The sequence below is a fragment of the Bos grunniens genome, chromosome 29 (genome assembly GCF_055505025.1).
Source record: "Bos grunniens cultivar Pamir isolate PY7600 chromosome 29, Bosgru_T2T1.0, whole genome shotgun sequence".
NCBI lineage: Eukaryota > Metazoa > Chordata > Mammalia > Artiodactyla > Bovidae > Bos > Bos grunniens.
In genome coordinates, this window is record NC_141193.1 from 28,634,161 (window position 1) to 28,656,006 (window position 21,846).

Sequence of the window (21,846 nt, forward strand, 5' to 3'; positions counted from 1 at the left end):
TTTATGGATTGCCAGTAAGTATATCAAAAGATGTTGCTGTTCAGTCGCTAAGTTGTGACTCTCTGCAACCCCATGACTGCAGCGCTCCAGGCTTCTCTGTCCTCCACGATCTTCTGCAGTTTGCTACAGTTCATGTCCATTGAGTCGGTCAAGCTATCTCACCATCTCATTCTCTGCCGCCCCCTTCTCCTTTTGCCTTCAGTTTTCCCCAATATCAGGGTCTTTTCCAATGAGTCGGCTCATTGGCATCAGGTGGCCAAAGTATTGGTGCTTCAGCAACCGTCCTTCCAGTGAATACTCAGGGTTGATTTCCTTTAGACTGACTGGTTTGATCTTGCAGTCCAAGGAACTCTCCAGAGATGTATACTATCTTTATTCACTAAGGGTATAAAAATTAAAATGGCATTGAAATACCACTGCACACCCACTAGAATAGCTAACATTGAAAAGATTGGCATCAATAAGGGCTGTTAGGGATGTGGGACAACTTGAAATCTCAAAGGTTGGTGATGGTGATACAAAATGGTATAGCAGCTTTGAAACAATAATTTTGACGGTTTCTTATAGAGTTAAATATGCACTTTCTATTCAAAGGATAGATCTACTTTTATCTGCTTGTCCCCAAAATATTAATATTATCAAAACGTTTATCATTGCCTCAATGATTTGTGGTACCACCTGTATCACACATGCTTAGTCACTCAGTGGTGTCTGACTCCTTGCAACCCCATGGACTGTAGCCTGCCAGGTTCCTCTGTCCATGGCCTTCTCTAAGCAAAAATACTGGAGTAGGTTGTCATTTACTCCTCCAGGGGATCTTCTCAACCCAGGGATCGACCCTGTGTCTCCTGCATCTCCTGCACTGGCAGGCGGGTTCTTTATCACTGTGCCACCTGGGAAACCCTTTACCATGTGCTAGACTTCTGTATGTACTCTAGCTGATTTCTGGATGTTCTGTCTATTCGGTTGATCTTGCTAACTATCCATGCACCAGTAGCAGGCTGTTTTTTTTAATTTAATTTTTATTTTATATTATGGTTGATTTGCTGTATGTTGTGTTAGTTTCAAGTGTATAGTGAAGTGATTTGAAGGCTGTTTTAATTGTAATGGTTTAGCTCTAGTGTATTTTAATATCTAGTTGGGCTAATAACTCGTCATAGTCAGTGTTTCTTTGTACATTTTACAAGTTTATCCTTCCATATAAACTTGAATCTCAACTTGTCTGTCTTGTTACTAAAAAAGATGGTTGGTATTTTTATGGAAATTACATTAAGTTTATAAATTAACTTAGGTAGGCTGGTAGTCTCATCTTGAGACATTCTAGTCAAGGGAAAGATGTGTCTTTGTTTAAGCCTACTTTGGGTTTTTTCAAGGGTATTGTAGAGTTATAAAACCTTCTTAAGTTTAATCCTCAGTAGTTTATATTTTTGTTGCTGTTATAAATTATATATTATACATATTCAAATTATAGAATCAGTAATTTTAAGGTAAAAGATCAATCTTACTACTATGCACCTAACCAGAAAATTACTAGGGAACTCATAAACCGATATTCAGATATTTTTATTCTTTTTATTTTGATGTTATGCAGTATCATAAAATTGCTATATTCTTCAGCAAAAAAAAAAAGGAGAAAAAGCAAGTTTACTCATCTTCTGTGAGTGAACCTAAGGAAGTTGTAAGTAAATTAACAAGGGAATACAATGGAATCATAGTTTAATTTCAGGTTTATAGTAATTTGAAAAGCAGAACAAGGAAAAACAACCATGGAAAAATGTTTATTATCACTGAGAAGAATAGAAGGTGGTACAAGCAGAAAGATCCCTTTTTTGTTAGAAAAGATGAGAAATTTTGAAAACTGAAGGATGGGAGGTTCAATAAAATTAATATTGAGTGAGAAAAATATTTTAAAAGCTTCTCATTGGGAAATTAAGTTTATGTTAAGTTTGTATTATGTAAAAGTTAAACCCTTTATGTTTAGATTTGTGGTTTTTTGAGTGTGGAAATGACAAGTTAATCATAAATGGTATGATAGATTTATGTATACCATGCTATTAGTGTCCAAGTAGAATCACATTTCTCTGACTAGGAAGCTGTGGAAAGACTTCATATGTTTGGTGAGCTGAACTCTATATGAATAAGGGGAAAGATTAACCTGTTTTGTGTTTTTTAAATTTTTTTTTAAAGAAGTCTAGTTTTCTGAGGCAGAAAAAACCTTGTTCTCTGGGTCTTTGAGAGATTCCTTAAGGGAAGAGTTAGTTTAAAAAACAATAGCAGAAAAAAGATAACAACTTGATTATAAAATTTGAACATTTGTGCTAACTAATGCTGTCATTTTTTAACTCGTAAAGCAAAAGCTGAGCCCGTATATCCTTTGGAATGTTATTGCATACTCATTTTTTATCCCTTGGTTTGTACCCCATCTTACTGTTGTGTACGATCCATCAGAGGTCCAGATTTAGAGGAAGATAAAAGTTCATATGTAAAACTACCCTCGTCCATTGTAGTCCGAGTACTTTCTTCAATCTTAGAGATAAAGCAGAAGTCTTGGCACATATTGTGAATGTGATTTTGATTTGTTAATTGCTAGAAGCATGTTCTGTACTTTATTTCAAAACATTTGAACTCTCTTTAAAATTTCAAAGTTTTTCAAATAACCTGATTATTTAAAAATAAATCTTAACTTCCACTCAGTTGGCTTCTTATTTATATGTGTTGTCTCTTTCAAGCCTTACGCCAAGTCTATAGATAAGCATCATCCTGCGTTTTCTGATGTGGAAACTAAAGTTTAGAACATTTAGTAACTTTATCAAAATTACAGGGCTAGAAGGCAATGGGGCCAAAGCTAGAATACAAATGTGTCTGAATGGAAAACTAAGACTCTCTGAAGTGCATTATTCTTGCAGCCTCTGATTTTATTTTTACCTTCTTTCACAGGGATTATTATGGAGAAAAAATTGGCATCTATTTCGTCTTTCTCGGATTTTACACAGAAATGCTGTTTTTTGCAGCTGTGATTGGCTTAGCTTGTTTTATTTATGGTTTATTGACGATTCCTAAGACCTCAGGCAGGTAAGTGCACCTGAGCTGCCCAAACAGAATCTTATGTTAACCAAGATTGTATTTTTCTGAAATTTGTGTCAGAGTGTTTTTTATTACAGCAGGTAATTGATATTTCTGAAAAAGACCCAAACACAACAGCTACCTCTCACTTGATACTTTATGGAAAGTCTGTTTAAGAATGGGCTCTAAAGATTCTGTTCCTTAAGCATGATTTGATCTACAAAAATTGCTGCTATATTGCCCTGGTCCCATATGTGAAAAATTGTATAAAGATGTTTCAACAAGAATAGCTTTGTACTTTCACCCAAACACATAACTTTTTTTTTTTTTTGCTTGGAATGTTTTATTTATCTATTTATTTATTGTTAATTAATGTTTATTGCAGTGTAGTTAGTTTGCAATGTTGTGCTAGCTTCTACTGCATCACAAAATGAATCAGCCATATGTATATTTACATATACCCCCTCCCTTTTGGATTTCCCTTCTAGTTAGGATACCACAGTGTGTTAAGTAGAGTTCCTTGTGCTATATAGTATGTTCTTATCTGTTGTCTATTTTATACATAGTATCAATAGTGTCTATGAGTCATTCCAACCTCCCAATTCCTCCCACCCCCACTTTTCAGGGCTTCCCCAGTAGCACAGCAGTAAAGAATCCACCTGCAATGCAGGAGCCTTAGGAGACGCTGTAGGAAGATGCCCTGGAGGAGAGCATGCAACCCACTCTAGTATTCTTGCCTGGAGAATCCCCATGGACAGAGGAGCCTGTCAGGCTAAAGTCCATGGGGTTGCATCGAGTTGGAAGGTTAACTCAGGCGACTTCGCACACATGCATACCCCTTTCCCCCTTGAAAACAAATGTGTGGATACCAAACACGTCTTTTAAAATAGCATTGCTCTTGGGAATTCCCCGGCAGTCCAGTGGTTAGGACTGTGCACTACCACTATACAAGACTTGGTTTCTGTCCTGGTTGAGGAACTAAGATTCTTTATGCCATGAGGCATGGAGAAGGAAATGGCAACCCACTCCAGTGTTCTTCCCTGGGAAATCCCATGGACAGAGGAACCTGGCAGGCTACAGTCCATGAAGTCGCAAATGAGTTGAACACTTAGCAACTAAGCAACAAATGCCACAAGGCATGGCCAAAACAAAACAAAACAAAACAAAAAATAAAACCAAACAACTTTGCTCTTCCCTCAGCAGCTCTGAGATCTGTGATCCTAAGATTGGGGGTCAGATTATCATGTGCCCACTCTGTGATGAACTGTGTGACTATTGGAGACTAAATTCAACCTGTTTGGCTTCAAAGGTATGTCTGTATTGTGGTATGCTTGAAGACTTGCAGTTTACTTCCTTTTGTATTGCATTTGATACTAAATAGTCTTTCTGATATTGTTGTTTTGCAGATCTCCCATTTATTTGACAACGAGTCAACAGTGTTCTTTGCCATTTTCATGGGAATTTGGGGTAAGTAAATAGTTACATAAAAACAGCTTTCTCTGTGTTATGTGTTACATGGCTATTCATATAACATATACAGTTGGCATACCTTATAAACCAAAAGTAATTTTACATATTTATGTCTCTGCTAGCATCACTACCTTAATGGAGTCTACATCCGTGGTTGTTAGACCTTGGTCCAGAAAGGTCCCTATTAATCATCTACTCATTTCTCTGAAAAACACTTTAATTTTTGAAACTTCGTATGTATTCAGATCACATTCTCTCTTAGCACTGTGTAAAAATAAGCTCAATAATTGCTTAATTCAGGAGAATAAATGTTAAGTATTTGGTGGCTGGAGGATATTGAGTCATGGACACAAACTTGAACAAGACTCAAAAATTTCTGAGGGCTCATATATCAACATTTGAATTTAAGTTCCCTGTGTCAAATTCTATTTGGTTAAAAGCTCCCATATAAAGTGGAATTCCCCTTAATTTTGGAAATAATCCCAGTATCTCTTCTCTTTTGTATCCCATGGGAAGTAGAAGTGTCATGAAGTTTCTCCCATTGTCAGTGAGTAAAGTATTTTCTGTAAGAGTAACTTGTCAAGAAGAGGCCTAAAGACTTCTAAGACATTGGGGGACTCTGGAAAAGGTAGACTTTTTTCTCCCCAGTTTAACAAACAGTCTTTAACAAAGCACAAGTATGTGCATTTAAAAACTGGCCAAAGGAGCAGGGTAACTTGATTCAGTCAAAAGGACACCTACATTTGTGAGGGCGTGTGTGTCTCAGAGAGGGTTATGGGTTTCTGTCACTTCTGCTTGACTGCTTGTCTGAAGAGAAAAGTGCAGATTCAAAGAGAAAACGGGACAGTGAGGTCTCCCCCACAATTCTCCACCCTCCTTTGGTTAAGTTAGTGAGTGGACATCTCTTCATCATGTGCCAGACAGATCCTGCCTCTGTCATTCTTTTAGAATCAGAAATGCATGACAGGTATATATACAAATTACAACAGATGTAATACTTTTCAATTCTTTCCACTGAGAGAACTTGTACACCAACACTGACCTTACATGTCATAACAAACAGATGAGCAACCATACGTGGAACACCCAGCAGCTGCGGTGAATGTGGGGGTGAAGATAGCTTCACAATACTGATTTTGTTTTCTTTGGATATATGCCTAACAGTGGAATTGCTTCATCACATTATAGTTACATTTTTAATGTTTAAGTCACGTTCATACTGTTTTCCATAATGGCTCTATGCCAATTTATGTTCCTGCACAATGGTTCCCTTTTCTTCAGTTTTGTCCTGCAAACAAATATCCAATTTTCCCAAAACCATTTATAGAAGAAACTATTCTTTCCTCATTGAATATTCTCGGGCCCTATGCCAAATATTAATTGACCATAATACATGGAATTATTTTTGAGCTCTTGATTGTGTTCTCTAGGTCTGTGTGTTTCTTTTTATGACATGCCAATTGTACCATACTATTTTGATTAGCTTTGTAATATTGAGATCAGGAATATATTGCCTAGAGCTTTGTTCTTTCTCAAGATTGCTTTGTCCATTTGAAGTCTTTTGTGGCCCTATACAAATTTTAGCATTGTTTTCTCTATTTCTGTTAAAAATAGCATTGGAATTTTGGTAGGAATTGCATTAAATCTGGAGATCACTTGGGCAGTATGGACATTTTTATATTAATTCCTCCAATCTATGAGCATGGACTATCTTTCCATTTGTTTCTATCTTCAATTTCTTTCATCAATGTCTTATATTATATAGTGTACATATCTTTCACTTCCTTGGTTCCATTTCTCCCTGGCTATTATGTTCTTTTTGATGTTATTACAAATGGGATTGTTTTCTTAATTCCTCTTTCTGATAGTAGTGTATAGAAACACAACTGTTTTTAATATATTTATTTATTTCCTGGAACATGGCTAAATTTATTTATTCTAACAGTTTTTTGGTGGAGACACTAGGATTTTTTTGTAACTTAATGTTGTACGAAAATAGAGACAGTTTTACTTCTTTCCTTTTTTCTTTCTAATTTATGTGTTTGTTTGTTTGTTTTTCTTGAGTAATTGCTCTGGCTAGACTTCCAGTGCTCAGTTGAATAGAAGTGGCACGAATGGGAGTTTTTGTCTTATCCTTGATGATAAAGGAAGTTTTCAGCTTTTCACCATTGACTATGATGGTAACTGTGGACCTGTCATGTATAGCCTTATATTGAAATAGATTGTATTTATACCCATATTTTGAGAGTTTTTATCATAATGGATGTTGAATTCTGTTAAATTCTGTTTCTTCATTTGTTGAGATGGGTTTTTTTCAAAATCATTTATTTTGTTAGTATGATATACCGTGTTGATCGATTTATGGGTACTGAACTATCCTTATATCCCTGGAATAAATCTTATTTGATCATGGTGTATGATTCTTTTAATATATTGCTGAATTTGATTTGCTACTGTTTTGTTAAGGCTCTTTGTATCTACATTCATCAAGTGTAATTTTCTTTACTTGTATTGTCTTTGTTTGACTTTGGTGTAAGGGTAATGATGCCTCATAAAATGAGTTTGGAAGGTTTCTTTCCCCTTCTAGATTGTGGAAGAATTTGAGAAGGATTATTTCCTCTTTACCTGCATTATAGAATTCACCTTTAAAGCTTTGAGGCCTGGACTTCCATTTGTGGGGAAGTTTTTGATTACTGATTTGATATCCTTAATATTTTCTGTTTGTTCATGATTCGGTTTCAGTAGGTTGTATGTTTCTAGGACTTTATCCATTTCTTCTAGGATATCCACTTTGTTGCCATATAATTGTTCATAGTAGTCTGTTACGATCCTTAGTATTTCTGTCATACCAGGTGCATCAGTTCAGTTCAGTCGCTCAGTCTTGTCTGACTCTTTGAGACCCCATGAACTGCAGGACGCCAGGCTTCCCTGTCTGTCACCAACTCCCGGAGCTTGCTCAGGCTCATGTCCATCAAGCCGGTGAGGCATCACCAACTGCCTCAGGGGCGTGTCCCCTATTTAATTTCTAATTTTATTTATTTGAACCTTATCTTTCTTTTTTCTTGGTAATTATGGCTAAAGGTTTTTATTTTATTTATCTTTTTATTGATCTTTCCTGTTGTCTTTTGTCCCTATTTTGTTTATTTACACTCTAGTGGTCTTTGTTATTTCCTTACTTCAACTACCTTTGCTTGTTCTTCTTTTTCTAGTTCCTTAAGGTCTAAAGTTGGCTTGTTTATTTTAGCTTTTTCTTGTTTCTTAATGAAGACATTTATGCCTCTGAACTTCTCTCCTAGAACTGCCTCTGGTGTATCCCATAAGTTTTTGTATATTGTATGTCTAGTTTAATTTGTCTCAAGATATTTGTTGATTTCTCTTTTCATTTTCCTAAGGCCCATTGTTTGTTCAGTAGCATGCCCTTTATTCTCCATATATTTGTGAATTTTCCAGTTTTTATTTTTCATATAATTCTAGTTTTAGACCATTATGGTCAGAAAAGATACTTGATATTATTTCAAACTTTTGAAATTTATTGACTTGTTTTGTGATGGCAATATATGACCTTTTCTGGAGAACATTCCATGTGCACTTGCGGCTAAGTTGCTTCAGTCGTGTCCGACATAGATGGCAGCCCACCAGGCTCCCCCGTCCCTGGGATTCTCCAGGCAAGAACACTGGAGTGGCTTGCCATTTCCTTCTCCAATGCATGAAAGTGAAAAGTGAAAGTGAAGTCGCTCAGTTGTGTCCGGCTCTTAGCGACCCCATGGACTGCAGCCCACCAGGCTCCTCCGTCCATGGGATTTTCCAGGCAAGAGTATTGGAGTGGGGTGCCATTGCCTTCTTAGAAGAATATTTATCCTGCTACTGTTGGATGGAATGCACTGTAAGTGCCTGTTCAGTCCTTTTAGCTTAACAGTAAAAGTAATTTAGTGAAAAAGTAATGGCAATTTTGGACAGTGAATTTTAAATCATTATAACTAGGTTCAAACACATCTTTATTAATCAAATAGGAACCATTACAGTCAACACATTTTGCCAACAAGAAATAAGACTGTTTATTCCTGTAGTGTAAAAATTCATGCTTCAGATTTTGATGAACTCTTGGAAAGCATTTTCTACTGCCTGCTGGTTATGGAAGCATTTTGCCTGCAAAAAGTTGTTGAGATGCTTGAAGAAGTGGTAGTCGGTTGGCGAGAGGTCAGGTGAATATGGCAGATGAGACTTCATAGCCCTATGTGTTCAACTTTTGAAGTGTTAATTGTGTCACATTCAGTCAAGCATTGTCATAGAGAAGAATTGGCCTTTTTCTGTTGACCAATACTGGCTGCAAGTGTAGTTTTTGGTGCGTCTCATCGATGTGCTGAGCATAATTCTCAGATACAATGGTTTCTCTGGGATTCAGAAAGCTGTAGTGGATCAGATGGGCAGCAGACCACCAAACAGTGACCGTGACCTTTTTTTTGGTGCAGGCTTGGCTTCGGGAAATGCTTTGGCACTTCTTCTCAGACCAGTCACTGAATTGTACAAAATTCACTTTTTTTCACATGTCACCATCTGATCAAGAAATGGTTCATTATTGTTGCATAGGACAAGAGAAGATGACACTTCAAAATGGCAATTTTTTTGATTTGTGGTCAGCTCATGAGGCACCCACTTATAGAACTTTTTCACCTTTCCAGTTTGCTTCAAATGCCAAATAACTGGAGAATGGTGGAGTTGAGTTCTGCAGCAACAGTTTTGTTAATTGTTTTGTAATTGCTTTGTTCCTTTCTTCCTCTGTTGCCTCCTTCTTTGGGGGTGTGATAATTGTCTGTAATGTTATGCTCAGATTCCTTTATCTTTTGCATGTCTTTTATGGGTTTTTGCTGTGTGATTACAAAGGGGTAAAACATCTTGTAATTATATCATTCTATTGCAAGCTAAGACAAATTAATTTTAAATACATATAAAGCTCTATAATTTTACTTTCTGCCCTGTTTTATGTTTTGATGTTGCAGTTTACATCTTCTTAGTGTATCCTTTACCAATTATTATATTGTATATAACCAATTATTATAGTTACACAATTTTGTTGTAGAGTTATTTTTACTACTTTTGCTTTTTAACCTTCATAATAGATTTCCAAGTGATTTATCCACCACCATTATAACATTAGAGTATTTTAAATTTAACTGGATATCTACCTTTACCAGTGACATTTATACTTTCATACATTTTCATTTTAGTTTAAAGAGGTCCCTTTAACATTTCTTCAAAAGCCACTCTAGTCGTGATAAACTTTCCACTTTTACTTGTCTGGAAAACTTTCTAGGTAGAGTATTCTTGATCCTCAGGTTTTGTTTTGTTTTTTCCCAGTATTTCAACTATGTGCTGCTCCCTTCTGGCCTGCTAAAAGTCTTGTAAGTGTTGCCTTGTACATAACTTGGTTTTCTCTTCCTGCTTATAAAATTCTCTCTTTGTCTTTAACTTGTGACGTTTTAATTATAATGTGTCTCAGTGTGTTTCTCTTTGTTTCCATCTTTTTTTGGAACTCAGTGGGTTTCCTAGATCTGATATTTGTTTTTTTCCCCCTATGTTAAGAGAAGTTTTTACCCATTATTTGAATATGTTCTCTCTCTCGCTCTTCTCTTTCTGGGACCTCCTCTAATGCAAACGCTTATCTGCCTGACATTGTCCCATAAATCCTTTAAGCTAACTTCACTTTTTAAAAATCATTTTCCATTTTTATTTAATTCATTTTTGCTCCTCTGACTGGATGACTTCTACTTCCCTTTCTTGGAGTTGGCTGATTCTTTCTCAGTTTGATCTAGTAAGCTGCCAAACACTCCTGTTGAGTTTTGCCATAAAAGTCTTGTGTTCTTCAGCTCTGTTTAATGCTCTTGATAATACTCTTGATTTCTCTTTATTACTTTCTTATATTTTCTGTCTCTGTTCACAGTCTCACTTTATTCATGCATTGTCCTCTGTACCTCAGTAAGCATGTTTATGACCCTTATTTCGAACTCTTTGTCAAGTAAATCACTTGTCTTCATTTCATTAAAGTCTTTTTTTGAAGTTTGTTTGTCTTGTTCTTTTTCTTGGAACCTCTTCCTCTGTTTTTTTCATTTAGCTTGCCTCTTTGTGTTGATTTCTGTGCATTACGTAAAATAACTACCTCTCCTAGCCTTAAAAGTGGGGCCTGTGATTGGCCAAGCTGCCTCCTTCGTTCTCAGTGGCTCCCAGTCTTTGGGGCTGTGACAAGACCCATCAGGGTCCCAAATGGGAAGATCTTAGTCAGCACCTGGATGCAGGCTGTTTAGAAGTTGGACCCTAAGGCATCAGCTTTTAAAGTTTGCAAGTTAATCTCTTTCAAGGAAATATTGGAAGATGGGTGTTTGTGTCTGCTGCTTCTGCATTTAGCTCTGGGCAGAAAACCAGTTAGAAACTGTTTGTTTGCTACAGCAGTCAAAACCGTATGGTACTGACATAAAGATGGACATACAGACCAATGAAACAGAATGGAGTTCAGAAATAAAGCCCTTTGTATATGGTTAACTAATTGTCAACAGGATTTCCAAGAAAGCAAAATGAAGAAAGTATAGTCTTCCAGTGGTGCTGGGAAAACAGGATATTGACATGCAAAAGAATGACATTAGATCCTCATCTTTGTCAGCTGAAAAAAATTCACAACCTAAAAGTTGGGAATTATTTTTCATTTAGCAGACTTTCTGAGGACTTCAAGCCTGGGAGGCAGACTCTCAGATAGCTCTGAGGGACTGCTCCAAAGAGATAAGGGAGGAACCAGGTGAAAAGGAGTTTTGCAAGAAAGACCAGGTAGTCGGTACATCAATAGATTACTGTTAATTAAAGAAAGCAATATATATCAAATTAGTGAATTTAGTACTTTTCTATATATAAGAAGATGCAAGAGTTTGGATTCACTGAAATCATTCCTTTGACATGCACCTTGGCTCTCTTGTCTGGTGACTCAGCTGGTAAAGAACCCACCTACCAATGCAGAAAAAAATAAGAGAAGTGGGTTCGATTTCTGGGTTGGGGAGATCCACTGGAGAAGGAAATGGCAACATACTCCAGTATTCTTACCTGGAAAATTCCATGGACAGAGGACCCTGGTGGGCTACATACAGTCCATGGGGTGGCAAAGAGTCAGACAACTGAGTTGTGCATGCACACTCATTGCTTCGGTTCACTTCTTAACTCTATAGTAGTCAGTATTCTGTTCTTTCCTATTCTGAGTTTGCTCAAGGCTCATCATCTGGATGGTTATGGTGGCTTGACGGCAGAAATGTGCTTTGTTTACTGATGTGACAGACAACATTTTTCATTTGCGTTTTGTGTGCGTGCGTGCCAAGTCACTTCAGTCATGTCAGACTCTTTGTGACCTCATGGACTGTAGCCCGCCAGGCTCCTCTGTCCATGGGATTCTCCAGGCAAGAATACTGGAGCAGGTTGCCATGACCTCCTCCAGTGGATCTTCCTGACCCAGGCACTGAACCCATGTTGCTTACATCTTCTGCATTGGCAGGCAGGTTCTTTACCACTAACACCACCTGGAAAGCCCCTCATTCACATCTTATACCACCACAAAAGTCAATTCAAAATGGATTAGACTTAAACGTAAGACCTGAAAGTGTAAAACTCCTAGAAGAAAACATAAGGAAAATCTTTATCACATTGGACTTGGAAACGATTTCATGCAGATGACACCAAAGTCCAGGCAACAGAAACAAACAAAATAAGCCAGAGTACATCAAACTAAAACACTTCTGAACAGCAGAGATAACAATCAACAAATTTCAAAGGCAACCCAGGGAAAGGCAGAAAATATTTGCAAACCATGTTTCTGATAGGGGGTTAATCTCTAATATATATGAGGAACTCTTGTAGCTCAATGGTAGGAACTCTTATAGCTTAATAGTAAGAAAGAAAAAAAAAGAATAACCTGATTTAAAAATGGACAAAGAACTTGGATAGGCATTTCTCCAAAGAAGTTATACAAATGGCCAACAGATAACATGAAGGAAAAAAAAAAACAAAACTTAATGTCTAGTTCTCAGGGAAATGCAAATCAAACCACAATGAGATGGTATCTCATACCTGTCAGGATGACTGTTACCAAAATAAAAAAAAAGGCATGTTAATGAGATGTTGAGAATTATAATGAAGTCCTATATACTATGGATGGGAGTGCTAAATGGTACAACTGGAAAACAGTGTGGAAAATTAAAAGTAGAACTGCCATGTGATGCAGCAATCCCAGTTCTGGGTATTTACCCAAAATAATTGAAATCAGGATGTCAAAGAGATGTTAGCATTCCTATATTCACTGCAACACTCTCTATTAATACATTAACCAAGGTGTGGAGTGGAAAGAGCCTAAATGTCCATTGATAGACAAATGGTTAAAGAAACTGCTGTGTTTGTGTGTGTTTTACCAGTTACATCTATGCCTTAGGGTGCTAAGGGAGAGTTTCTGGGGGTGCTGATCATGTTTGTGTGCTTTTCTGTAAATATATTATTCTTTAAGTGATAGTTTATTTAAAAAACTATATATATTGTATATTATACTATATATAATACTATATATTATACATATATAGTATGTAGTATATGTACATATAGTATATACATATATACATATATAGTATATATAATATAGATATATACAGATATAGTATATATGTATAATATATACATTATATACCAGGTGCTTCCCTGGTAGCTCAGACAGTAAAGTGTCTGCCTGCAATGCCGGAGACCCGGGTTCGATCACTGGGTCAAGAAGATCCCCTGGAGAAGGAAATGGCAATCCACTCCATTACACTTGCCTGGAAAATTCCATGGACAGAGGAGCCTGGTGACCTACAGTCCATGGGGTCGCAAAGAGTCGGACACGACTGAGCGACTTCACTTTCATATACAGAGAGAGACAGACCAACAGGTGTAGACAGAGGAGAGGCACAAAGAAAGATATTGTGCTGTGAAATGGCTCTTATATCTTTCTTAAATTTCCCTAAACCTGAGAAAGTGGTACTGTTGCTTGAATGATTTCAGTAAAACACATGTAAACAAAATCAAGGTGATAGTAAAATGTCACATTCAAATATTATTTCAAGTTATCTGAATGCAGAAAGAGAATAGTGTGCCTAAAAAAGTTTTTCTGTGTTTGTCTAAGAAACTAATTTGTATTTATATATAGGGTTATTTTAATACTATTTTGTAGTATTATACTAAAATTCATAGTATTATAATTTTATCATCAAACATAATAGTAACAGAATAACCATCATACAACCAAAATGTTTTTTCTAAAGGAAAGAAAACCCGGGTACTGACTTCTTATTCATTTATTGTGCCATCTCCTTATTACATTTGTTTTTATATATTTCTTTGCCCATAGTCACATTGTTTTTGGAGTTTTGGAAGCGACGACAAGCCAGACTGGAATATGAGTGGGACCTGGTAGACTTTGAAGAGGAGCAGCAGCAGCTCCAGCTAAGACCTGAATTTGAAGCTATGTGTACCAAAAGGAAACTGAATGCAGTGACTCAGGTATATTAGGAAACTGACATAGGCAGTGTATTTCAGTGGACACACTGTGGGTGGCCTCTCAATGATGTGTATTTTAATCTGCCGTTAAATATGAATATTCTCCAACATATAAATCACATAAACTTATTTACTTGATTCTAATATGCATTTTGAACACATGAAAAAGTAGGTAGAAAAGAGTAATGAGTCCCAGGACGGAGTCATCACCCAGCTTCAATGATTATTAATTCATGGGCACTTTTTTCTTTTACACACCCACCCCCCCGCCACTAGAGTGAGCATGCGTGAGTGTGTGCTAAATCACTTCAGTCACGTCCAACTCTGTGTGATCCTGTGGACTGTAGCCCACCAGGCTCCTCTGTCCGTGAGATTTTCCAGGCAAGAATACTGGAGTGGGTTGCCATGCCCTCCACCAGACGATCTTCCCGACTCAGGGACTGAACCTGTGTCTCCTGTGTCTCCTGCGTTGGCAGGCGGGCTCTTTACCGCTTTTGCCGCCTGCAATTATTTTGAAGCAGATCCAAGCCATCATACATAAAATACCTGGTGTTAGTGCTAAGTGAAATAAAATGAAATGGAAAATAATGTGTTGTGGACTTTATATATAAATTTGTATATATGTATATATATATATATGAAACACACACACATATATGGAAATGATACTAAGTTAATGTGTGAAAATTAAAATGGTATTGTATTAAGGTAATGAGCTTATGATTGATTGCTTTATTAGACCAAAGTTTATCCATCTGTTCCATACTAATTGACTGTAATGGGAAGATAATTGCACCGGTGTCTAGAAAGGAAAGTCTAGATTTGGGGATAACTGGCAAACTGGCTGTATGTTGTTAATTGAGTTTTTTGACTTCTTGTTATCTCATTTTTGTTTCATGTGAAAATGAAAGGTACTTTGTAACTCTTGGCTGCATATTCTTAGAGTTCTTACCTTGCCATACTCTATAATCACCATGTTACCTGATGATATTAAAAGGAGACTAGAAAGCCTCTAAAATCTCTTCAGTACAGTTCCCTACTCTGTTCAGGACACTATGCTTATGTATAACACTCAAAATCCTCACAGTTCAGGCATTCACTAAAGATTTATTAAATCGCTTTGAAACAATACAAAAAATTCAGTAAATGAATGAAGAGAAAAATCACCTCAGAAAATATATTAATAATTTGAAATTAATTGAAATATATTAAAAGAAATATTATCCTAATAATGATTTGATGTATATCTGTTCATACTTCATGGGATAGGAAAAGAATATAAAAGCAGTTCAGTTGGCTTTGCCAAAAACTATTGACCTAAAACCAAGATGTATTGAAACCAAGATGTATTCAAATGTTTACATTTGAAACCAGTTAGAAAAACATATGTATTAGTTCACTGTGAATCATCTACTTCACTTAGCTTTAATGGTTTTGGAAATGAGGTTTTTGTTTTTAACTTCATTGCAGTGCTTCTTCAATCGTAAAGCACAACCTAACCTCTTACATTTGAGTCTGTTAGGAACATGCACATGCATGCGTGAAAACCCACACAAGTGTACACACAAATATGCACACACATACAAACACACAAACATTGGATACACACATGTACATCATCAGATGTATGCACACACATCCTGAAGTTCAGTAGAGCTCTTGGGCAGCCTGCCCAATTCAGTTTAACTCAGTTAGAAAATGTTAGCGTCATTAAAGCATATCCACTTGAGCAGCAGCCTTCAGGTTTGGCTTTGTTTTTCCTGTCTGTGTTGCCCTGAATACCACTAGAATTCAACACTCAGGAAATAATGTATATCTTATAAGTCTTATCATTTGTAGAACATTCCATCTAGGAGCCTTAAAGGTTTCTACCTAAACATAAGGACCCACTACTAGAATACAGCTTCCCACGAGCTACGGTGAATCCACTGATTCCGAGCGCCTTGAACTGGGCTTTGTGGTTTTGACTACGGCTTGGAAGCCCGACTCTGACGGTAGATTTTTAATTTTGCTGTGATTTCTTCAAAATTACAGGAGATGGAACCTTACTTGCCTCTGTGTAGCCGTCTTCCATGGTACATTTTATCGGGAGTCACAGTGACATTATGGGTGAGCATTCTTTAAAACCGTTGTCATCTATTTGATTTCAGATCATATTGGGGTCACTTCAACAGTTTCATCTGCAATGGCCCGCGTCCCTCTCTTCCCTCCCCCTCCAGGGTATTTTGTTTTTATCTTGAATGGAGCACTTACATAAAATAAACTGTAATTTACATGGATGTGTCATAATTAAACCTTGGAAAAAGAGTTGTGGGGAGAGAAAGGTGCTTTATATTAAAGCCTATTCCTCCTCCTCCCCCAGTTCTTCGTTAATTTGGTGATAACTTGAAATCAGAACAGTATAATAAACAATTTGAGCTATTTGGTAATTTTTTTAAAAATTATTAATTTGTCTTTATACCCATCTCGAGTATCTATACAATACCATTAAGGTTCATTCTCTTGCCAAAATAATGGAAGAAAATGTTACATCTTCTACTTAAAGAATTTAATTTAGTATATCCCATTGTTAGGGAGTCAGATTTTCTCCATGCCTTTTACCTAATAGCTTCCTCCATCTTCATAATCTATTTCCTGCCTTCCCTTTCCAAATCTATGCCCTCTTACAGTTAACCTTTAATTTTAGGAAACAGACAAAGTTACCCTCTGAGATGTTAGCCTGTTGAAGTATAAATAATTGGCAATTGTAGACTATTGATTAACCTCTCTACTCCATTTTGTCCCATAATTTTTTTAATCTTTAACCTTTTTTATTAAAGGCTTGGTTTTTCTATTTAAATGTGTATTTTCCTAGATGATATAACAATCATTTTAGGAAAGATGATAGAATTAAAAGGGGTTATAATCAATTGGGGACACTAAATGAAAAATATTCTAGAGTGTGGTAAGATCACTGTCATTTATTTCTAGTACTCATTTAATTTTATTCAGTTCCTCAACTTTCACAATAAAATTCTCCAATCATTGTTATAAAGATCTTTGTGATTTTGCAGTATGGGAAGGTATAAAATTTATACTGGATCTATACAAATATCTGAACTACCAGGCATATCAGATTGCTAATGGCAATATTGTAAGGGGAAATAAAATTGAATTTTTAAACATATTTTTCTTGAGGAAGTATGTAATCTTCACAATACATATTTAACTAAAGCAGAGGTTGCCAAACATTTGCTGTAAAGGATATATTATAGGTTTTGTGGGCCACAAATAGTCTCTTACGCATAATTGTCTTCTTCTTTATAATCTTTTAAAAATGCAAAAAAAGGAAAAATCTTAGAGGGCTACCCAGAAACAGGTAAGGCCACAGTCAGATGCTGGCTTGCTGGCTAATTTTCCAACTTGTTCAAGAGGGTGGACTTAGAGGATAAGCAATGAGTACTTTTCTATTTTCTACTTACTCAGCTGCTACCATATGCCTTATCTCTAACCTTTTTACTTTCCTAGTTTTCATTTCCTGCCATTTATACCATCTACAGTGAGAGGGGGCTTCCTTGGTGGCTCAGCGGTAAAGAATCCGCCTGCCAAGCAGGAGATGTGGGTTTGATCCCTGGGTCAGGAAGATCCCCTGGAGAAGGAAATGGCAACCCAGTATTCTTGCCTGGGAAATCCTATGGACAGAGGAGCCTGGTGGGCTACAATCTATGAGATCGCAAGAGCTGAACATGACTGAGCAACTAAACAACAACAGTAGTGAGAGGAACTGGTTGGCTTGCTCTCCACGTCAGATCTGCTAAACTTAATATATGAGCTGAAGAGAAGAGTGTGTTTCAGCTATGTATGCGTCACACAGATACAGAGACCAGAGTGACCGGTTTTTGTTTCCCTCCCCCAGATGGCTCTGGTTGTCGCGTGTATGGTAGCTGTGATTGTATACCGCCTGTCAGTCTTTGCTACATTTGCTAGCTTCATGGAAAGTGAAGCATCCTTAAAGCATGTCAAAAGTTTCCTCACTCCCCAGATAACCACATCTCTCTCTGGATCGTGCTTGAACTTTATTGTCATCTTGATCTTGAATTTCTTTTATGAAAAAATATCTGCCTGGATTACAAAAATGGGTAAGCTGGCCAAATCATTAGTATGACTCTAAAAAAGAATTCCTACCAATGTTACACCTTCATTCTGGATCAGCCCCCAGAGAGTTCATTTTTCAAAGCACATTTCAAGACAGTTTTGCTCTACAGGTAGACACATAGCCTGGTACTTCAGGATTCCCTAACAGCTATATTCAGGCCTATTATAATGGAAGCAGGAAGAACTAAAAGGAATTAGGCCTCTGTAGATCTTCTTTGCGTATTCTTGCCTTAATCCTTCCTTGATGGGATTAATTGAAGCCTAAATAAAATCCTCACACATTTCTCAAGACACAGATAATTTTTATTTCTTGTATATGGCTTTTGGAAGGTGTTGAATTTTGAAAGCCTGTGTCAGAAAGGCAGATCAATCAAGTCCTCCTGAATAAATCTAAAAGTTAGTGCTTTTCTTTTCAGTTGCCATTTCTTAAGACCTGGATTATGTTCTTGTGAAAATTTCTCCTAAAGCCATGAGGGAAGGTGAAGAGGTCCCAGGTGGAATGGGAGGGTCAGTTGGGGAGAGTAGCACAGGGTTTTCCTGCCCTTGCCCCCAGCAAGCCGGAGATGAGATCAGAGACTTAGCTCCTGCCTCAGCTTCTCCTGTGACTGCACTCTCCAAGAGCTTCTGCCTCTCCTCCAAATCTGTGCACTGTCCTTGGACCAATGGTAACAAAAAAGGCAGCACAGTATTTACTCAGCAGTAGGGTAAACACTGGAGAAGGAAATAGCAGCCCACTCCAGTGTTCTTGCCTGGAGAACCCCAGGGACATAGGAGCCTGGTGGGCTGCTGTCTACGGGGTCGCACAGAGTTGGACACGACTGAAGTGACTTAGCAGCAGCAGCAGGGTAAACACTGGGAAGTCACTGCCATTAAATATTCTTTTCAAATTTGGAGTTCACAACAGTGTGTGTGTGTGTATGTGTGTATACATATATGTGTGTATACATATGTGTGTATACATATATGTGTGTATACATGTGTGTGTGTGTGTGTGTATAAGCACCTAAAACCCAAGCACCTAAAATTACCTTAGCTTTCACCACCTGTACTCACATTAGAGATTTTGTAGGAATGCAACTAAATTTTAGTAAAGTGGAGGAGTTATCTGTGTCTTTAGAATATGTGTTACCATTTCCATGTTGCTGAACATGTCATGGTTTTGGCTGGATCAGCTCATACCCTTGGAAGATACCATCTCAGAAAAACATGGTCCCTTACTCTTTCACGGCTCATGCTGTTCTCCTGTGGTGTGAAGAGACTCTTAACATTTTCTTATCTTTGGAGTTCATTAAGTGATAGATCATGATCATCCACTTTAAATGAAGGAGAGGGGAAATGTGTACTACCGCTGCCACTGTTTGCATGACATTATTTTAAAAATTGATAAACCCATTTAATTCATGAGAGGGAAGCACAATTCAATGTGGAAATCACCCTCTGCCCTTTATATGATTTACTTTGTTTAAACTGGATTGGAAACAGACAAGAGAGATCTGAAATATTTATAGGATATCATGTAGTGATATGTAGACAGAAATGGCAACCCACTCCAGTACTCTTGCCTGGAGAATCCCTTGGACAAAGGAGCCTGGTGGGCTACAGTCCATGGGGTTGCAGAGTCGGACATGACTGAGCGACACACACACACACACAGATATCCTGGGAATCACAGAGATGAGCAGGAGGTGCTTCAGTTTGATAAGGGTTTGAATTCTGTATTCTGACTGTGTGTCCCTAGGCAAGTATTTCACCCCTCTAAACATACTAATGATGGCTTCCCAGGCTTCTCTGGTGATGAGATTAATGCAATGCTGGTCCTAGAAAGCTTAGTATACATCTATGGCTACTTAATATTGGTCAGTTATGAACTGAGTGGGGAGCATTTCGGTAGACTCTGAGTAATGTGACTAGCTATCCACTTGTCCCAGGGAGTAAAACACTTTAAGAAGAAACAGGAAGGTGTGTTATTAAACCTTGTTTTTGTTGTTTGTTTTTTTTTTAAATCAGAAATTCCTCGGACTCACCAGGAGTATGAGAGCAGTCTTACCTTGAAAATGTTCCTGTTTCAGTTTGTAAATTATTATTCATCCTGCTTCTACGTAGCTTTCTTTAAAGGGAAATTTGTGGGATATCCTGGAAAATACACATATTTGTTTGGTGTGTGGAGAAGTGAAGAGGTAAGAATTCTCTAGAGAGGTAATATTTATAGCTTCAGTAGGTCACTGTTACGAAGAGGGCAATGGCACCCCACTCCAGTACTCTTGCCTGGAGGATCCCATGGACGGAGGAGCCTGGTGGGCTGCCGTCTACAGGGTTGCAGAGTCAGACACGACTGAGCGACTTCACATTCCCTTTTCACTTTCATGCACTGGACAAGGAAATGGCAACCCACTCCAGTGTTCTTGCCTGGAGAATCCCAGGGACGGGGGAGCCTGGTGGGCTGCCATCTCTGGGGTCGCACAGAGTCGGACACGACTGAAGCGACTTAGCAGCAGCAGCGGCAGCTCACTGTTAATCCAGTACCTTTTGGTGTGCCCCACACTTACTCAAATTTTATCAAGTTTCAAGAAAAGTGTGAGATACTGACTCTGTCCATGGAGCATATTGGTCTTAGAATCCTGCTATCTGATAGACTCTCCAGTTTATTTGGGGAAAGACAGTTGTATTGTACCCATTGTTTGATATAAAATATGAGCTATGAACTGGAGTAGGTAAGTTCTATATTCCTGAAGGCTCCCAGCGAAGGATGGATGGTAACTTCCTGGAGGTACAGCAGAAAGGGCTCCCCGCACGGGTGTAGGATTAGACCCGCTCAGTGATTTCCAGATCTGGCTTGCAACCAGATCACATGAGGAAAATAACAACTGCCAGCCCTAACACAGATAGGAAGATTCGGAATTTTCTAAGAATAAGGCTCAGAAACGTGTGTGTGTGTGTGTGTGTGTGTTTTAATGTATTTCACAGCTGAATCTACCAGCTTCCCTTAGTAGCTCTGTCGGTAAAGAATCTGCCTGCAATGCAGGAGACCTGGGTTTGATTCCTGGGTGGGGCAGATCCCCTGGAGAAGGAAATGGCAACCCACTTCGGTATTCTTGCCCAGAGAATCCCCATGGACAGAGGAACCTGGCAGGCACAGTCCATGGGGTCTCAAGAGTCGGACACGACTTAGCGACTAAATTACCACCACCACCACTGTGATCATGCTTGAAACTTGGACCTAAATATCCCTTTGTATCATTTAATATCTGTTCCAGTGCAAATCTTCAGATTCTCACCTTCTGGTTTGAGATTTCTTTTGTTGCAGAAGTCCATCTTTCATCATTCACTTAATTTTTCTCCTTTTTCTTCCTGCTAGTGTGATCCTGCAGGCTGCCTAGTAGAACTGACAACCCAGTTGACCATCATAATGACTGGGAAACAAATCTTTGGAAACATTAAAGAGGCCATTTATCCGTATGTATGATTTACAAGTTTTGTCTTGATTTAAGTAACCATGAGAGATTTCCTCTGAAAGAAGGTGGAATTCTTTGATTATCATGGTGCCTTTGTTAGCTAATGTCTAAGTCAACAGCAACAACAAAAAATTCACTTTAACAAAATATTTATTTAATTGGAGGATATTTATAATAT

The 21,846-nt window shown here is 37.8% G+C and overlaps 1 protein-coding gene across 12 annotated transcripts in view; it reads left to right on the top strand.

Moving 5' to 3' along the window:
* The window catches only part of ANO5 (anoctamin 5), a 93,842-nt gene that overhangs the window by 54,099 nt on the left and 17,897 nt on the right, over positions 1–21,846 (top strand). For 4 of the 12 annotated variants that reach the window (XM_086385605.1, XM_086385604.1, XM_086385600.1 and 1 more), the window contains 8 exons: positions 2,938–3,072; positions 4,264–4,372; positions 4,470–4,530; positions 13,934–14,085; positions 16,117–16,191; positions 17,978–18,200; positions 20,224–20,393; positions 21,572–21,669. In XM_086385605.1, the coding sequence (XP_086241731.1) occupies positions 2,938–3,072; positions 4,264–4,372; positions 4,470–4,530; positions 13,934–14,085; positions 16,117–16,191; positions 17,978–18,200; positions 20,224–20,393; positions 21,572–21,669 (1,023 nt within the window). Of the gene's footprint in view, positions 1–2,937; positions 3,073–4,263; positions 4,373–4,469; positions 4,531–13,933; positions 14,086–16,116; positions 16,192–17,589; positions 18,201–20,223; positions 20,394–21,571; positions 21,670–21,846 lie in introns of those variants that run through there. The other 8 variants (XM_086385607.1, XM_086385601.1, XM_086385603.1 and 5 more) reach the window with 5 other exon arrangements.